Source organism: Perca fluviatilis, chromosome 17, assembly GCF_010015445.1.
Source record: "Perca fluviatilis chromosome 17, GENO_Pfluv_1.0, whole genome shotgun sequence".
In the NCBI taxonomy this organism is placed as follows: domain Eukaryota; kingdom Metazoa; phylum Chordata; class Actinopteri; order Perciformes; family Percidae; genus Perca; species Perca fluviatilis.
Genome location: NC_053128.1, coordinates 1,506,091 through 1,526,275, shown reverse-complemented (window position 1 = coordinate 1,526,275; position 20,185 = coordinate 1,506,091). Strand labels below are relative to the sequence as shown.

General features: G+C 42.5%; 1 protein-coding gene across 1 annotated transcript; it reads left to right on the top strand.

Moving 5' to 3' along the window:
• Nucleotides 1-3,801: 3,801 nt before the first annotated feature.
• reep5 (receptor accessory protein 5) lies at nucleotides 3,802-19,722 on the top strand. The gene is made up of 5 exons (XM_039779188.1): nucleotides 3,802-4,025; nucleotides 4,284-4,377; nucleotides 17,232-17,370; nucleotides 18,344-18,512; nucleotides 19,393-19,722. Exons 1-5 carry the CDS (start codon nucleotides 3,908-3,910, stop codon nucleotides 19,440-19,442), a joined length of 570 nt encoding a protein of 189 aa, XP_039635122.1. The 5' UTR covers nucleotides 3,802-3,907; the 3' UTR covers nucleotides 19,443-19,722.
• Nucleotides 19,723-20,185: the final 463 nt, after the last annotated feature.

Sequence of the window (20,185 nt, the reverse complement as noted above, 5' to 3'; positions counted from 1 at the left end):
CCCAATTCTTTCCAATGGTGAAATATCCCTTTAATCATAGACCATTAATATTAATGGACAAAGCATCCGGTTCGGCGAAGTGCTGCAAATGCGGAAGTGCCTTAAACCTGCATTCTACCTGAATTCCAGCAGGGGGAGACTCCTTAAAGGGGTAATACCGATTTTACCCTGTCATAGTTGAATAACGACAGTTTGGTGGGTAAATAGGACATACTTAGAACCTCAAAATCCCATTGACACCTCTTTCCTCTGCAAATCTCACAATTTACAACTGCCTCTGAAAACGGGCGAATCTGAACAAAGCTAAAAGTTGACGTCAACTTCTCAATTCCTCCTTATTTGGCTCTACCTTCTATCTTTGTAACGCCCCAAAACAAAAGTGTTAGCTTTGTTAACACCTTAGGGAGCTTCATTCAAACTGTAAATATACGATATGCCGAAAGTGTAGCAACGATCTTTTCCCATAGGATTAAATGGGACACAAAGCCTAGCTAGCAGCTCCTCCTAAGGACACCCCTAAAATTCACAAAAATGCATTTAAAATTGAAATCACACACAATTGTTAGCTTTGTTAAGACCTTAGGGAGCTGTTATATAAGTGGCGTGACGAAATTCAAACTGTAAATATACTCTAGTTATGCCGAAAGTGTAGCTAACTAGCTGCAATCTGTACACATAGGATTGAAGGAACACTAGCAGCTAACGAAACTCCTAATGTTCACAAAAATGCATTAAATTGAAATAGGACACGATTGTTAGCTTTATATGACCTTGGGGTAGCTGTAGCCTAATATAAGTGGCGTGACGAAATTCTAACTGTAAATATACTCTAGTTATGCTGGCAACTGGCAGACGGCTAGCTCCGCGGAGCCCCGAGCCCCGGTAGTAAGTAACCGAGAAACAGTGACTTTCACTGGGTATGGCGGTTGCTGCTTTCTCGTCAGACTGTGTGAAGCTCCTAAAGTCCGACACGTCTTACCAAATTTGCAATTAGCCATACATTTTCGTAAAATGGCCCATATTTGAGCTTTATATAGTTGATTTCTCGCATAAAAAAGTCTCAGAAGTGAATTTAATAACGAAATAGTAGACAAACAATGTATAACTTTGCAGTATCTGAAATATGAGACCTGCTGTCTCGTCTCCAATGTGTTCTATGTGGTTCGCTCAAACTAATCAGCGCGCAGCTCATCTAAATATTCATGAGCATACCATATTTGGAAGAAAAGCTCTTGTTACAAATAGGGCCATATTCACAGGGTAGTTAAGGGCCCATAAAATAGCATTCGGGCAATTTTAAGCCCAACCAATGTTACATACCCTATTAGGAGACCTTAAAGTGATGGTTCGGAGTAATTTCACCCTAGGGTCCTTTGCACCATGACCTCGAGCCAAACACCCCCCCAGAAGCTTTTTTCACCTGGGTCTAACATTGGACGAGTTAGCGTAGCGTAGCGTTAGCCGCTGAATAGCTTAGCGCAGAGGCTAATGGATCCGAAGTGTCTCTTAACATTACCCCACTAATAATGCCCGAAATGATACCAAAGGTCTACACTAGTATATATAGGTTATGCACTCATAAAACGATGGATTGTAAAGTTTGTAAGTACACCAGAAGTTTATGTAAATAACACTTGCCTGCTGGCTTCTGCTCTCTGCTGTTGTTGTTGCTGCTGTAAGACGAGTGCTTAGGGACATCTACAAATTACAACACCGAAAAGAGATGCAACAAAAATATTTTTTAATTTAACTTATTTTTTAAAGTAAGTGCTGTAATATAACTAGCAGGAGACAAGTAATAATTGAGGTAAGTTTGGAGACATTACCTTATTTAATCATTAAATTAATAAATATTTTTGTTGCATCTCTTTTCGGTGTTGTAATTTGTAGATGTCCCTAAGCACTCTTACTGCCTGGTAGTAACAGCAGCAGCAGCAGCAGAGAGCAGAAGCCAGCAGGCAAGTGTTATTTACATAAACTTCTGGTGTACTTACAAATTTTACAATCCATCGTTTTATGAGTGCATAACCTATTTGTACTACTGTAGACGTTTGGTATCATTTCGGGCATTATTAGTGGGGTAATGTTAAGAGACACTTCGGATCCATTAGCCTCTGCGCTAAGCTATTCAGCTGATAACGCTACGCTACGCGCTCCCAATGTTCGACCCAGGTGAAAAAAGCTTCTGGGGGGGTGTTTGGCTCGAGATCATGGTGCAAAGGACCCTAGGGTGAAATTACTCCGAACCATCACTTTAAGGAACAGTGAAATACCCTATAAAATCATTCTATCACACCTTTAAATTAGCATTCTATCTTAATTCCAGCAGGGGGAGACACCTTAAACCTAGCCTGGATGACAGCCGAACTTAGCCCCGCCCACAAAATTCGAGGTCGGGAAGTTCGGTCTGGAGTCGCTCCGTTGAGAAGCAATTATTGCCCGAACAGGATCTGTTCGGACCAATCAGATTGTCGGACAGATGATCAACATTAACAGAATCAACCACGTCACCAAAGAACGCTTGGGTTGAATTTGTTGAGATGTGTAGATTCCACCATCACGTCTGTTACAGAAGATATCGACAGCGCATTCATTTTAAAATCCTCAGCGGAGGAGCCTCAACAACTGCCCGAAAGCATGGTAGCGTTATATGGTGGAGCGAGATAGAGAGAGACTGAAGAGAGAGAGCGTTATATGGTGGAGAGAGATAGAGAGAGACTGAAGAGAGAGAGCGTTATATGGTGGCGAGACATAAAGAGAGACTGAAGAGAGAGAGCGTTATATGGTGGAGAGACATAGAGAGAGACTGAAGAGAGAGGGTGTTATGGTGGAGACATAAGAGAGAGACGAAGAGAGAGAGCGCCGAGCTTAGAACAAAGCCGTGAATCAGAGAAATAAAACGTGTTTTCGCCGATTCATCTCTAGAAATGCGACTGTAGCGAGCATATCACTATCACTAACGTTATCCACATTTATATTTACAAGAAACAAATGATATATCCAGCTTCAAAAAGGTCTAAAAGTCGGAAGTTAGAACGAATGCATTGTGCAAAGAGTGGTTGCTATGGAGACGATACACAGTGTTGAGTTCTGTTGACAGCTGAGTTGAGTTCCGTTGCTCTGATTGGATGTAGGTCTATCCAATGAATGCAGAGGTATTTTTTTTCCTGGTTCGGTTGGAACACGCCCCATAATCGCAGCCCAATGGAGCGGTTTCAGACTCATATTCTGACTAGAATCTGAGTATGACCACGTCAGGCTACCTTAAACCTGCATTCTATCTGAATTCCAACCAGTGCGGTTCCAAAAGGAGGTCGGTTTCTGTAGAAGTCTCTGAGAAAGTGACCCACTTCTCACTTGATGTATTACCTCAGTAAACATCTTCATAATGAGTTTATGGTCTCAATCGCTAGTTTTAAGTCTTCTGCAACACAGAATGATGTTCATTTTTTAAATTATGGTCTTGTTGATTTTAAAATCGGTGATAAAGCAGGGGGTGTTTTAGGGCGTGGCTATGATGTGATTGCCAGTGTAAGTAACGTCTCTCTCGTCTAAAATCGTCACATCTGCAACCGGGATGGCTACGCCCGTAACGAACATTGGTATACCTAATCTGCTATGAGTCGATAACGACTCATAGCAGATCTCCACAAACCAATGGGTGATGTCACACATGCTCTGTACATTCATATTATACAGTCTATGGTTTTAATTGAGTAAGTTATTATCAGTCAAATTCACAGCATTAAATAGACCTCGTGCTTTTATTTTGAAAGTGTGCAGTTGGAGGTTGTATTGTCCATCCGGTCTGAGCCTAGCGGTATATTGGGTTGCAGGTAGCAGCCTTGTCGCAGTTTGACTCTCAACTCATTTCGTAAGCAGCCTCGCTAAAGAAGGAAGTGCAGCCATGGCGCAGGGGCTCAAAGACAGATTTAATAAGTTCCTCCATGAAAAGAATCTCATGACAGATGGGCTGGCAAAAGTCGAGGCGAGAACCGGAGTAAGCAGGACGTACATCGCCCTGGGTGAGTGTTGTCAGGGGCGGGGAGGGAAAAATAGAGGAACCAGCGAGAGAACAAACGCACCACAGAGGAACGAGTCGGCTTCATTTACCTTTCGTCATAAGCTAACTAGAGAAATTAAACATTTGTTCTTGATTTGGTCAGTAGTAGCTCTTCATGAGTAATAGTAGAAGTTATTTATTTGAACTGTGCAGTAGGCTGTAGTATATATTTGTGGGGTGGAAAAAAATTGTGATAAACATCTGGTGTGATTTGTTGCAGCTGTCGTCGTCATCATCGCAGTGTACCTGGTCATCGGTTACGGAGCCTCCCTGCTGTGTAACCTCATCGGCTTCCTTTACCCAGCATACATATCGTAAGTGTCTTATTCTTAGCACTTCTGTCAAGGAGGGGCCACACACACACACACACACACACACACACACACACACACACACACACACACACACACACACACAGTAAAATAAGAGTAAGAAAAGAGCAAGCATATTATAACCAGGGGCTCTGGGGATCCCGCAGAAAAGTTTCAGCATCAGACAACACTCTAAGAAATAAATCCGTAGAATAACAGAAACTGTTCTGGCAGCTCGTTACCTGGACTTTGCCTGGGAAGTAAAAAACGAAAAGTATATGTGTACCTACAGTCAAAATACGGAACATTTTCTGTTAGGCCTTTATAAAATTCTCTCATAAAAAGCTGCTCAGTTAGTACACTTCTGAAAACGTTGGGGGGGAAAAAAACTTCAGAAATGCTGAAAAAAGCTACAAAAACATTGGCTCACACATGCACTGACTTCACAGTCTTACCCCCCCAACCCCCGGACTTTCTTCTACCCACCTACTGTGCAATAGTTAATACTTTTGATAATACTGTGCAATTTCATTACTGTGCAATATCTGTATACTGTGCAATAGCATTACTGCACACTGCATATCACACTGTATATAAAACCATATTTATCTTATTTGTTTATATATGTATATACATAACTGTGTACCTTATCCCCCCCCCCTTTTTTTTGCACTACTTATTTCATTCCATGTTGTTACATTTCTTTTACGTATACATTGGCACTGGAAAAGGAGTTGCATTTAATCTCATTGTACATGTGTATAGTGACAATAAAAGGCATTCTATTCTAAAAAGCGCACAAATGTCCAAAAAAAGTGACAATGTGGACATAATCTCCAAGACAATCATATCTTTTGAGGGGGACAAATCTACCTCTTCTAAATATTGGGGGGAGGGGGGGGGAACAAACTACGACATATCCCTTTGCATCCACCCTTAAATCTACGCCCATGCCGACACCTCTAGCTTCCAGCTGATTTCACGTGTTTGGCGTGATGGCGTTTGTAGTCTCATTTAGCCCCTTGCTAGCAGCCGCCTTTTCTTAGACCCGTACAACCTTTAAAATTCATGAGTTGGTACTGACACGATTCATGTCGTAGAACAAAGTGGTAAACTCTCCTAAACTTGTGTTAACCACAGACCTTCTTTCAGCCATGTGATCAAAAACTCATGGGCTTTGAGACGAGGGAACTGGAAGTGCAAAAATGCTGACTCATTGATGACTCATTCAGCGCTCTGTTGGTATGAGTGTAACAAAGACAGTATTTCCCAAGCGTCAAATAAAAAAGAAATAAAGAGTTGGGGCGGCCATTAGCTCATCTGGTAGAGCGTGCACCCCGCGTAGACTCAGTCCTTGCCAGCGGCCCGGGTTTGAGTCTGACCCAATTCCCTTTGCTGCATGTCATCCCACCTCTCTCCCCCATTTCTTGTCTGGAAACAGTTCTTAGAAATGTCTCATGATATATTGTCTCTAGAAGTGTTTTATTCAACTTTTGTTTTTGTTAAAGAAGGAAAAGAAAAATCCAGATAATCAATGCTATCGAATCCCAATACTTCTAGAATCACAATACATGAAAATCACAATACAAATCCAATCAGCGCTCATGTGTCGTGGAAGAATGGAATTGGGACAAAAAGCATATCGTCCCAGCTCTAACAACAAATGAGGTATACTTAACTTTTTGGCATGAATGCTGTCCAGTTCAGTCCTGTCACCTGTTCTCCATTCTAGAAGTGGCTAGATAGTGATGAGCGGTGATTAGTAAACAGCCTTTCCCACCACGCACAAGTTCTCTCCTATGGAAGAAAAAACAGCCTCTATGCCTTCAACTGCATTATACATTTTACAGCTTCTCTTGGACCTTCAATCACAGACATTCCCTTGCCCTATATTTTGCAGGCCTACATAAGAATGCTCCAAAATACAGTGCATATGACATTATTACAACCCACAGGTTTGTCAGTGGGTTTTCAAGTTCCAGACTTGATTTAGCCATAGCCTTGTCTCCCTTAGTAGTACAAGCATTTTTGGCATTAAAGGCCCCGGACACCCACACAGGTGTTTTGAGTTAATGTGGCTGATTGGACCTATCAGGACTGTGTGGGCGTGGTTAGATTGAGTGATTGACATCGTCCAGAGTCGCTTGTTTGCTTTGTTGCACCTGTTAGGGCGGGACAAATGACACCTTTGTCATTCTTATTGGTAGATGATTTGTGACCTTATACATTTCCATCCAAGCTCCGGCCTACCTTCAACCTGTTCAGAGTTTAATCAGCCAGAAGAACTGAAAACACCAGTTTGGGTGTTCATAGGCTTTGAAGGCTCAGATTGTGAACAAGTTTGAACCTGAGTATGTGTATTGAATACAGCCCTGCCCGTTGATGTTTCATCACTAAAGACTCCAGAGTAAGACCAACCCTGCTGGGCAGTTGTGTGCAAGGTTCCCAGATAATAGGCTCGTTGGAGATGAGCGTTGCCTCGCCTGTAAAGTGGAAGAGAGCAGGCAGCGGCAGTGGGCGGGGACAAAAAGCCGCGGTACAGTCTGACAGTTTCCAGCTGTTTCCAGCAACCTGCAGTGTGAACAGGAAGTCACAGAAACACTCACATCCTGTTAGGTCTGATTCCGATTTATTAAAATGTTATCAGACCCATATATCAGCTTGTTGACAGTCTCCAGTTGTTTTTATTATGACAGAGTAGCTGTCAAAATGCTCTACATGTGATCTGTTGCTAAATTTTAATTAACAGACTGTAGATGATGTGTTATCTGATCAGATTTAGTCTCTCTAACTTCTAAACATCACTATCAGCCACACAACATGTTGTTTGTACAGAATAAGCCTTTAAATCAGACAAATAGCAATTCAAATCGCTCAGATTCAAAATCAATAATATGTTTATATAAAACATCATCCTGTTGAGTCGATTCTGAACCAATCAGCTGTTAGATCAGCTGAGAGCCAGGCGTTTCCCAGCATGCCCTGGGTCTTGCAGTGGGTGGAGAGCAACTGCGGCGCCTGGCTCTAAAACCTGCGGTCGCCTCGTGAGTTGTCGTTGCCCACGTGTGCATCAGACGTCAGAGCAAGTCGGGATCAAGGCGGACACAGATCTACCCAGCATGCATTGGACGCCGATCGCCAATGATCGATTCTGTGTAGGCCTGGCTCATCTCCAACGAACTTACTAATGTGAAGCAACAGTTTTTTGTCATCTTTTCTTATCATCTCTTACTGTATCCTCTGATTGATATTGGGTTGCTCTGATGTTTTCCCCTCTCATTCCCCCTGCTCTGGTGTTTCCGAGCCCCTAAACTGGAGACATTAGGAAACACTTCTGACCCGTTTTGGTTTGGACTCTGCAGGGTTGTGTTGAAGTCTCAACGGCCGCGAACGGAGACCTTTGACAAAACCAACACTGACGTCAACGTTTCTCCTCCTGTTTGGTTCTAATCGGTCATGATGTCTCGTTCTCTGATACTAAGCTACTAACGTTACCATGGCAACTACTAGCAGTGGGCATAATCTCCACGCTGCCTCCTGTTTATGTCCAGTATACCAGAATGTTGATGAAATATGAGGTTTGGGTGTGTTAGTTTAAACAGAGATTAGTTCTTCTACTGGAGATAAACACTTGGTGCACGGAGATCTCTTTTAACTCAAAACTCAAAAAAAAAAACAGAAATGTAAATGTAACCTAAGTGTCTCTTGATTTGTGCATAGGGCTGATGGCAAGGTGTCCCTTATTTTTTCACATTGAAGGTGGCGACCATAGTAACCATATTGCTGTGAAACTAGAGACCTTAGTATTTCTTCACTGTTCACATGCTCCAACATCTTTTCCTGACTGATATATAACTTGTGGCACTCAGACAGCCTAACGTTTCCCTCCGGGGCCGGTACGCTGAGTTTTGAAGGCAACAGACGGGAGTGTTGAGAGGATCTTGCGGACAGTGGAGCCGTTTGTCAGTTCTGGTAGTTGGACTATTAAAGCTGGCAGTGTGCTGTACTTAAACACCGTGGGAGCCTGTGACTGAAACAGAGAGGAGCTTTTATACGGCGACACACAGGCCTCAGGGAGAATAGAAATGCATGATAAAAAGACTGCTATTAGAAACAAACATCAAGCGAAAAACTAAATACTGATTAGGATTTGACCATTATTTTAACAATGCCGCTGTGTGTTTGACAAGAGGGAAGGTTAACCATAACCAACAGGAACTAGAGAACAGGAAACCAGCGTGTGTCTCTGTAACTCTGTATGTTGTATACTTGTAACTATTAATATGGGCTCTGGTGAAACAGCACACTTGGTGTTTTAAATAGCCGTGTTAAGAAGAACAACCTTTTGTAAGGAATTTAGGGACTTATTTTAGCAAAATGACAACCTTTTTTATTATTATCTTAGACTTACTCAAAGTAGATTTAAATACTCTAATAATAATTAAATTAAAGACAAATATAAGCATTAGTTTTTCTATCATAATGAACAAATTATAATGTAACAGTGTTACATTGGGTAACAGAGAGGAAAAGATGATGTGTAGAAGGAAATGCTTGAAGATAAATTATTGGTCATTGTCGACGGAAATGTTGCATTTATAATTTACAGTGATTGGAGCTTATTGACAGAGGATATTTGTACATGTCTACAGTTGGCATACTAGTTATTTCCATCATATCATTGAGTCTCATACATAATTAATATTCACGGTGATGGGACGAGTATAATGCGTCTGAAGCAATAAGACATGTTCTGCTCGTCTGCTTCCACTGTTACACATCGCTGTCCTGCTGCCTTTAGATTCAAGATTCAATATTCTTATTATTAATCCCGCAACAGGGTAATTCAGACTGTAAATTTGACTGAAAGAGACAATTATATTGTTTATCGCAATTATTTCTGAGACAATGTACAGCAACATTTGGAATTGTTCCAACTCTAGCAGCGCCTTCTTAGAGTACGTGTCCATATACACGTTGTTTTCATGGATGGGATCGCCCCGCTTCCAAGCATTGCACGCTAGTGAGCTCGCCACTTCTCTTCACTGACCACTGACAAGCAAAGAAAACCCGCTCCGCCCTCCTGCAACTGCGATGGCTGCACCTGATTGGACGAACGTGTCACATGGGGCTGGCTGCTCCCGAATTTCAAAACCGGGCATAATGGTGGCCCGTTCGGAATACGATCCTTTATTTTATTTTATGTTTCTGAAAACATTTTAAGTGAGAAATCGGCCGCACAGTTGCTGAATCTGTCTTCATTTCAGATCGACAAAGGTCAGTTTAAAAGATTTCCCTCAGATTTTGACAGGCGGCTTCTCGTTGTTGTTGTATTAGAGAGGAGGCACAAACGACCGATATGGTTGTATGGTTTGGAAGACTGGTTGTGCCTTCAGATGGCTGCAGGGAGTTAAAGGGCAATTACACACTTTATGCTCCGTTTTCATGGGTACAACTCAGTGCTATGTCTTCTGTGGCTCCGGGAAGCTTGGTAAATTCTGAGAAAATAACCCTGATGATGTCATACTGATGTCATGTCAAGATTGAGCTTGGAGACACATAACAGGAAGCCTGTGTTACAACCTGGAGATACACATGATGGGTAATGTGGTCAGCGTTTGCTTGTGTAATGGACATTAAAGTGGACCACGTTACAGAAGAAGCTGTCCTCGAGCTCTTACTTCACCCACATCTCTTTAGGAGTTTTTATTCAGTAACTATCTGAGTCACCTGCGGTCCCTTGTAGTACACCTTTATTTACCTTTCAGAAACATCCCAGGAATGTTTAGTTCAGCACAGCCTGTCACTGAAATTGGTACTGCAGTGGCAATGAACATTTGATGCTGCCCTAAATGTGTCAACTGGTTCGAGAGCTTTTTAAATCATCATCATTACCGGTAAATTTACTTCAGTCATTTATTAATATAACATTATACAGCATGATACCATAATCACATAACGAAATCATGATTGGATGATTCATCACATGATTTCCTCATTCAATCATCTCATCATGATCAGATAAGGGAAGTTACTGTCAGGAACAAACCAACTTGTCTTTGCACTGCCTTATTTTAAGAAAGAAGCTCTTTATTAATGAATCCCTCTATGAGGAAAATCTATTTCTTTGCCAGCAGTGTAATGCGATGTGCTTTGGCTGTTAAATGTGTTACTACAGATGCTAACAGTTTGCTGGGGACATAATGTATTACAGAAACTTCTTAAGTCTTGAGTTAAGACAAGAAGAGTATAAGTTAGGATTTTTCCCAATTTGGTATAACGGAAACAAATCCTAGCTAACTTTAGGAATAGGGTTGGGTACCGAAACCCGGTTCCACTATGGTACCGGTTCCTACGCAAACGGTAGTATTCGGACCGGATTAGAACGCAAATTTCGGTTCCGACTGAAATATTTTCCCTCTGTCGCTCCGGACAGCGGCAGACTCTTTTTTTTTTTTCTCCCTTTTCTGCCGAGTGGCGCACATGCCCGCTCGCGGTGTGAAGCGCGTGTCCGCGCTATTCCCCCGACATGCACTCTACAATCACAGCTGACAGACGGCTTTTTGTACACGCTCTGAAACGGACGTAAAAATATCTCACTTTCTCTGTAGTCTACCGTTAGCTAGCTACCGTATATGTAGGCTACTTTTAAAATGGCATATTTTCCCTTTGGGCTCAACAAAACGGACGTAAAAGCATATTAACCATTCACTATCGTTCAAGAGCCTGTAGCCTGGTGGTGGGGGAGGCGAGACAGCCTCCCCAAATTGTCTGCCCTTTCAAACTCCTACCTGGGTGTGTACAGACCTCTTGGACACCGTCTGAGAGAGTTTTCTCCTGTGCAGTAGGCCTACATGCCATAAGTCAGGAGAGGTGTAGTATCTCGCCAGAGAAGGCAATTATGGTCATTTTTCTGCAAAAGAACTGCTAAAGTTTGAAGCTGGTTGGCATACCAACCATTTATTTTGTTGTTACTTGTTAATAGTGTAACTGTTATTTGTTAAATTATTGTAGTTGTGTGTTAGGTGACTTAGGTTTACTTATTATATATTTAAGTACTTTAAAACGTTAATATATTGTTAAATTTAAATAATTTTCAATAAAAAAAAAAACTCCATAAAAAGCCTTCTTTTATGTCATTTTTCAAGAATCGGTTTAGGAATCGTTTAGGAATCGGAATCGTTTTAAAAGTACCGGTTCGGCATCGGAATCGTAAAAATCCAAAGGGTACCCAACCCTACTTAGGAATCCTATTTTATCTCAGGTTAGAAAATCCTAAATACTCGATCCAACATCGGTTATCAACTTACAGTATATGTAAACGTTACCTAGCAACTCATGCTACTATTAACATCTCGCCGAGCTAAACAACTTTTCAGTTTTAACTGTTTTTGCCATTGAAGCATAGATTGAAACTAGGGATGCCAATTTAGGTTTTTATTTCTTAACGATAGCCGACCCTCGTTGACAGACCGTCTGTTAACCAACAGTAAGCTGACCACTTGTTGGTCCCAGGTTTGGACATACTTTCTGCGCGTCTGTGGACAGCTGTGGACTGGTACATTGGTCACGTGTATGCGTGTATGCATTTTTGTGGACACATGCAGCCGCTTTCCCAGAATGCAACCGCTTGCACTCCCGCCTGACCAGTTCAAATCTGCAGCTGTCCAGACGCTGAGCGGATGTTGGAGCTTTTCTCCACCGCATCCACCAACATGCGCGAGAGACACAAACTTAGCAGAAAAAAATTAAGTTGTTATTAAGACAGCTCAACAGTTATCTTAATGTTTGGAGAGTTAAAGATTCTGGGAAGTTGTTTAATACACTTTTCCTATCTTTAGTTAGGATAGGAACATCGACTTAAGAACTATTCACCTGGTATGGCTTCTTTCTTAAATCCGGTCCTAACCCCTAATTACCATGGATACCAAACAGGACTCAGACAGGATGTTGATGGTTTCAGCTGACTGTTCTTAGTCAGATGAGGGTAACCAGTGTTTGGTTGCTGTGTACTCTTAAGCATGGACGCAATATTGTGTATCCACAGTAAAGAGAGTGGCTTCTGTCTTTGAACAGACCTACATACAGATGCAGAGGCACAGATGTGGTTGATAGATCACTTGCCAGTGCAGTGACTCGAGGTCTTGTTCACAGTCGAAGAGTAGAGAGGGAGTCGGCCGAGGCTGGAAGCTGCTCTAGTTTAGCAGTGCAGAGGATCAGTGTTACAGTATATGCCTCTGTTTGACCACAGCAGTGAGACTTTAAAGCAGGCAGGATTCAATCAACCGCTGAATGCGCAGCTGTTGTGAAAGTCCTATCATAGTTTGTGTAGATGTTTCTGAGAGTCTGTCTAAAAAACGGTGGCAGCCTGTTAATCCCAATTTATGGTCCTGCGGTAAATCGACGCCGTAGGTATGTGGAGACATGGACCCTAGCCTGACGTGCACCTCTCGCAAAATGTGACTACATGTCGCTCGGCCATGGCTTGGTAGCGACTCATTTCCTGGTTCTCCTTCTCCGTAAACAACATGAAATCAAGGAGAGGGTTAACTTCTCCTGCTCCAGATCTGACACCAAGTGACGATGAACTGACAGCGGACAATAAACTTTATTTGTACATTTCCAGTTATCACATAAAACAATCATATTCTCTATCTTACAAATGATCATAGAAAAACAATCCCAACAAGAGAAAGACAAAGACAGACCAAACCTAAAATCTTTACTATATCTCTTTACATAAATATTTTCTTCTCCTTGTATGGGCTAACAGTTAGATCAGACATACATTGCAATTCCCTCTGTAAATTGACAGTATTACATGGCTATGCTGCCGCCTGCTGGTAGGGGCTGTAATTACAATTTGACCTACTTTCACGACGGTGTAAAGTCTAGACTCAATCAGATGTCCGTGATCTGCGACGACAGTACAGTGGAACGTTTGCCTTTAACGGAGCGACAGTAATAACCTAATATAACATCATTACTGAGATTAAACTACATTCTCCGTTATATTTGCTCTGAATAACCCATTCTAATTCTAATAAACAGAAACATAACTCTTACAATGCACATGAACAGATGCGTAATATTCACTCACACGTAAAATGGCACCTTCGTGAATTAGCCTACTGTTGCTAACTCCTAAATCCTGCATAACATGGTCCCATACCTAAAGGACCTCAGACTTACTTATTGATGCACAGCAGTGTCCATAAACTTAGTTCAATGAGGGGAGAAAGGAAAATGTGACAGTGTTCCACGTTAACGCAAGTGTCAATTTCCCGTCCAGCGCCGGCGACTAGGATTAGTGTGTTTGACAGGGTAGGGGGCGTGGCATCACGATGGTGGCTCTCCATCGTTATGTTGGCCAGCCATCACGATGGACGATGATCTCGTCCATCGGCACAACCCTAACAGACCGGTGGCAGGAGGGCTGATGAACAGGTGAAACCCATCAGGGCGGGACATGCCAATCCCAAAGGGAAAACACACAAGGCAGGAAGTGAAACAAGACATGACACAAGGGAAATGAACCTTCAAAATAAAACAGGAAACTAAACAAAAGCCAGGATGTACAGGCATAGATATCATCATGGGGAAAAATCTGTGATAATAACGCATAATAAACTCACAAATACACAAACATTTCTGTACAAATGTATGACACTGCGGTATTTAAAATCTGTATGAGGCAGACAGACTAAACTAACTCAGACAGGATTTCTGTGCTTTTGTTTCTGAAAATTCTTTGGATGTCTGCGAAGGTCAGTTGTCCTGTAAACACTGCAGAGAAGAAAAGCGGCAGCATTGGCTCATTGCGTTGCATGGTGTTGGGTTGGGCTCGTCGGTTAGTACTAGCTGTGTGTTGTAAGGGTGTGACTTCGACAGCAGAGATTGTGTTTTGCTTCCCATTTCTCACCAACAGTGTCATTTAGTTAGTTAGTCTTTCATCACTTCACAGGTGATCGACCAGAAAACCCTCAGATGAGTTCAACTTCAATTCAGTCTCATGTTGAAAAATCTGTCAAATCTGCAAAAGTGTACCTTATGGAGTCATTGAAGTAGTCAGGGATGTCATTGAAAGAAAAGGAAGGAAGCAGTGCAAGGTAAGGCTTTAAGCAGAGAACAAATGAATGAAAGAAAGAGAAGAGAGGAAAGAAAGGATGGAAGATATGGACGACCAGGGTGCGGGGGGGGGGGGGATGCGTGAGATTTCCCCGTTTCTGGTCTACATATCCTGGTCTCCCCCCCCCCCCTCAAAGTGATCTATGCTACTTCACCAATGGACCATATATTATATACCTGAAATAGAAGTATTTTAAACTAAGTAAAGCGCTGTAACGTGAACGGTCTGTAGTGCCATAGAAAGATCAAATCTGAGCAGCAGTTGCTGGTTGGATTTAGCTGCTACAGAGCTCCAGGACGCCGGCTACCAGCAGCAGTTGTTCAGCAGCCAACAGGTGACTGTGAGCCGGCTACAGACACCGCCAGATGACAAGATAACATAAGATAGACTTTATCAATCCCACACTGGGGAAATTCCTGTGCTACAGCAGCTCAAAAGAAAAATGTACACACATCAGAATAACACACGGTCCTTTCAGGGGCCGTGGTAGTGGAGTTGAGCCAGAAAAAGTGAGCGTCATGCGGCCATGACTGTTAAGTTTAGGAAAAAAGATGGTGGTTTGGATTAAAACACTCCCAAGGAACAAATGAGCATTTCCTGGGTGAAAGTTGGGGCTGAATGATTAATTGCATTTGCATTAATATCGCGATATGTTAAAATGCGATTTCCTTATCGCAAAGGCTGCGATTTGGTCACATGACTCACAAGAGCAAATCGGTCTGCACTCCGCAGAGAAAGCATCAACTTGGCACGCTAATGCTACGCCGTACCTTGAGCAGATTTCTGTCATTCGAACAACTCTGAGTTGTAGTTTAAAACTTGTAAGGGTTTTATTCGGGCTCCATACATGCAGTTAATGAATACAGGCACGCAGAAATGAAGGCTCGATTAGCAACGATTAGCTCCAGTTAGCGGTTAGCTCCAGTTAGCGGTTAGCTCCGGTTAGCTCTGTTATAAAGATATGGAGTGGAGGAGACTGCCACGGAGAGGGGTAACAACCAGACTCTGATACCCCTTTTCCAACAACAAGAACCAGGTGCTGGTTCAGAGCTAGAGCTAGTGCCGGTTTGGAGTTGGTTCAACTGACGAGCCTCCTAAGAACCGGTTTGCTTTTCCACAGGCTAAGGAGCCGGCACAGAGCCAGGTCTTACGTCACTGTATACGTCTCATCTTTCCCAGCAACGTTAACGTGGCGGCGCCAAACACAAATACACCATCAACAATGGCGGACGTTGCTTTGCTTTTGATGTTCGTGGCTTTGCGGACCGACATCGGCGTCCAAACTCGGCGTCCAAACTCGGCGGATCCAACGTGTTCGCGCGGCTCGCCTTTATAGTGCAAGAAAGCAGCTCGTTTCTGACCGCTGTTGTTGTTTAATTGCGTTCATCGTGTTTATCTGCTAATTCAAAAATGGCAGTCACAAGTTTCTGTTCGTCTTGTTGGTCACGGTAACCCCGCCCCCAGCCGCTGACGTAAGTGGTTCTTACTTCTGGCCCAGCAATGATTTGGTGCTACTTAGGAACCACTTTTACTGGTTCGGAGCTGGTGCTTTGGTGGTCAAAAAACAAAGAATCGATTTGAAACTAGGCTCTGGCTCCGAACCAGCACCAGCTCTGCCTCGGTGGAAAAGGGGTGAGAGAGGGGTAACAACCAGACTCTGATAACAGACGTTCGGGGAGCTTTCACAGCAGCGTGGCCGCGTTGTTTCAATGGTTTTATTAGGACAGTTAATCCCACGGCAACACCTGCATGCTACTGCTAACGTGACGATAGCCTCTCTGAGCTAGTGCAGCGTCGTTGGCGCTGTCATGCACACGGCACGCAACTTCATGAGGGGAGGGAGGGGCTGGAGGCAGCTCCTCTCTGTGCGCTGTAAAAGAAAATACACTGATGTATATATTTTACTTATTTAACTGTCTAGTAAAGTTCAAAGACAGTGTTTAAAAAGTGCAATCCACATGTTTGCATATGTTTATGTAAATAATGATTAAATAATCTAAATCCTACTAAGTGTGGTAAAGCCACATTTGTTTTTATATTTCTGCAATCTGCACTTTAGTGTGATTTGTTTCTGACTTTCATATGAATGTTTCCACCAGGCTTGGTCAGTGCTCAATATACTACTGGGATTGAAGTAGTTAAATAAACGATTTCATATAAATTCATCATCACCTAATTTTACCATCACATCCAGACCTGGCCTCCAGGAAAGAACAGTTGGTTTAATCTATCTAATCTTGTGTTGTTCATACTATACAATGATTTATTGTTTGTCTTTGTTGAATAACACAGAAGACAAAGAGCTTAAAAAATAATTGTATATTGAATCGCAATATTTTTGAAAAAAATCGCAATTAGATTATTTTCAAAAATCGTTCAGCCCTAGTGAAAGAATTTCGTTTTCGCCGTGAAGTGAACTCTGCTCTCCGGCTTGAACATGCTGTGTTTTATGTTGGCATGTTATTTCATTCTGAGATTATTTTCCGTTGGATATTGAAGTTCATAAATAAGTGTTTTGGCATGGCTGGTCCAGTGGCTCTATAGCCCTGGTATTAGAAGAGGGATTTCATTTGTGCATGTTTTGTTGTGCATGATCAAAAAACATCCCTTTTTTCACAAATGGCACCCTGTGGACGACCACATGTTGGGCGACATTTTCAAGAGTGTGGTTAATGTTGACTTTTATATATCAAACCATCTCTTCCATGTTGCTCGTCTCTCTTCCCAGGATTAAGGCCATTGAGAGCGCCACCAAAGACGATGATACCAAATGGCTGACCTACTGGGTGGTGTACGGACTCTTCAGTGTGGCAGAGTTTTTCGCTGATATCTTCCTCTCCTGGTTCCCATTCTACTACATGGGAAAGGTAATCCCGCCGGTGTATTTTCTGTGTTTCAGTCAATGTGTTGTGCTGAAAAATGTATTCATAAAACTACTGCTACATGGAGTTGAGTGTGCAGCATTCCCCTGCTGATTCTGATGTCCTACCTGAGAGCCGGAAACACTCGCTGCAGTGTTTCATGTTAAACTAAAATGTCTATCTCTGTAGGGATCCTTTCCATAATGTTGTCAGACACAAAAACAGCACTTTTAGTGGACGGAAATTGAAGGTGCACAATTGTCCTATTAACTTCCATTGTAGCTTGTTTCTCTGACTGCCGACTGCAGCGATCTCTCTTAATACTGGACCAATTTCAAAGATTGTTGTTCCCATCAGTCACTTAGACACAGAAACCTAGGGAAATAGGGTCCAGGTTGAAAATAAATTGAATTTACGCTTTTGTTTAGGTATGTTACGTTTGACATCAACCTCAGCCCTGGACCAAAACGAAATAAAAATGTGTATGGCTTGGGGGGGGGGCAGCTAAGTGTGGCTGGAGTCCAACAATGGACTCTGGCCATATTGTGTGTGTGTGTGCGCGTGCGTCTCTCTGCTCTTCGCAGAGTAAAGTAATCAACATGTGGAGGGCGGAGAACCCTGAGTCAGCAGGTTCACCAGCAGAGAGAGAGAGAGAGAGAGAGAGAGAGAGAGAGAGAGAGAGAGAGAGAGAGAGAGAGAGAGAGAGAGAGAGAGAGAGAGAGAGAGAGAGAGATTTTAAATAAATGCTATTTTTGGCCTGAAAAGGCAAACCTATCTCCGTCATGGTTTCATTTTTTTGTGTAAAATACTCAATAGCATATATATATATATATTCCGTTGTGACCTTTCACAATAACAGCCCAACTTAAATTCACTCAGCATTTTGCTAATCAGCAACTCAACAAAATCTAAAATAGTTTGACCTGTGATGTGACTGTGATGTCCCATTGTGATGAGAGACTCTCGTCTTCTTTCCCAGGGGGCCTTCTTGGTGTGGTGCATGGCTCCGACCTCCGCCAACGGATCAGTCCTCATTTATAACCGGATCGTTCGACCATTTTTCCTCAAGAACGAAGCCAAGATTGACGACGCGGTGAAGAACCTGAAGGACAAGGCGTCAGAAGCTGCTGACAAGTTCAAAGATGAGGGTGTGTGAAGCGACACGTCGTGTAGCGTTGACTGTAAATACTGGGCTTTTAAGTAAAAGGGATAAAATGGATCACAAAAAAGTCAAACAACTGTATATGAAAATATATCTAACAGTAGAATAGAAAGAGAAACAAGAATGTATAATAACTCACTTTGTGACTTACTGTACATTTTTACTCTTTGTGCAAATCTCAGAGCCCAGTTTTTGGCTGACAGACTGAAACCTTCAGTGCGTTTACATCATGGCTGTATTAAGAGAAGGTTAACATGCGCAGCAGTAACCGGGGTATTTGAATAACTGGGTTCTGCCATTTCTCCCCGTATACATGAGCAGGGGAGAACGGGAGGAATAACAGGAGTAACTCTACCTCCGGTACAGTAGGTGGCACTCCACCGACACACAACTGGCTTTTTCTTCCGATTGACCTATGTCAAAATTTCATATTTCACATTAATTCAAATTTATTTATAGTATCAAATCCTAACGAGAGTTATCTCGAGACACTTTAGATAGAGTAGGTCTAGACCACACTCTATACATTAAAAGCCTTCCTCCCTTTGCTGCGTGGCTTCTAATGTGAAACATTTGCAGGAAGTGTTGAGTTTCTCTAAACAGTAGCTTAGCATCAAACCGAAACGCCGCGAAGTAGAAGATCAGGCTGTTGGTAGCTATCCGACTCTAGATAACAAACGTGTGTGTGTGTGTGTGTTTTTGTGTGTGTGTGTGTGTGTGTGTGTGTGTGTGTGTGTGTGTGTGTGTGTGTGTGTGTGTGTGTGTGTGTGTGTGTGTGTGTGTGTGTGTGTGTGTGTGTGTGTGTGTGTGTGTGTGTGTGTGTGTGTGTGTGTGTGTGTGTGTGTGTGTGTGTGTGTGTTCCACAGCCAAGAGAGCCACAGCAAACATCATCTTTGAGGAGAAGAAGAGCTCCTAAGGCGGAGGCTTCCTGTCTCCGGAGCCAACTCTGGTGCAGAGAGAAATGTTGCCTTGAAAATGTTTGTTTTTTAGAGATCTTGTTCAGTATGCAATCTTAATCTTCATCCAACCTGTATTAGATGTTATACGTGTCATGTGGCGCAAATGAAGCCATTTCCCAGCTCAATTTACTTATTTAACTTTGCCTTGTTGGATGGCTTTCAGATAACGGTCTGCTGGCCCTGACGCGCTTTAGGAACCAAATAAAAACCAACTCAAGTGGTTCTTTGATTCTTTCACTCTCTTGTGTGTGATTAAACTGAAAAAAAGACTTGCTGTGAATAGTGTGCAACATATATGTACCCCAACACCTTCTTATAGACCAGAGGCCTATAAGAGAATTGGAATGCGTTACTTCTACTGCAATTTTCACACTTTGCAAAGTCATCTAGTGCAGCTTCTGGCCCACGGGCCGTATGTTTGACACCTCTGTTAAAGACCCTTTCATTTACAGACATTGTAAAGTTTTCGTTTATTACTAAAAAAGTAGGTTAAGTAAGGTTGTTGCATTTCAGACTTTTGGAGTTGGGGTCGACTGTAAACGACATTTACAACTGAAAGCCATAAGACATTCTAGAAACAAGCAGTCTCTTGTTTTTTTACGATTTTTTTGGGATGAAGACATGAAAGGGGAGAGAGAGGGGAATGACATGCAGCAAAGGGCTGCAGGTCAGAGTCAAACCCGCTGTCACTGCGTCAAGG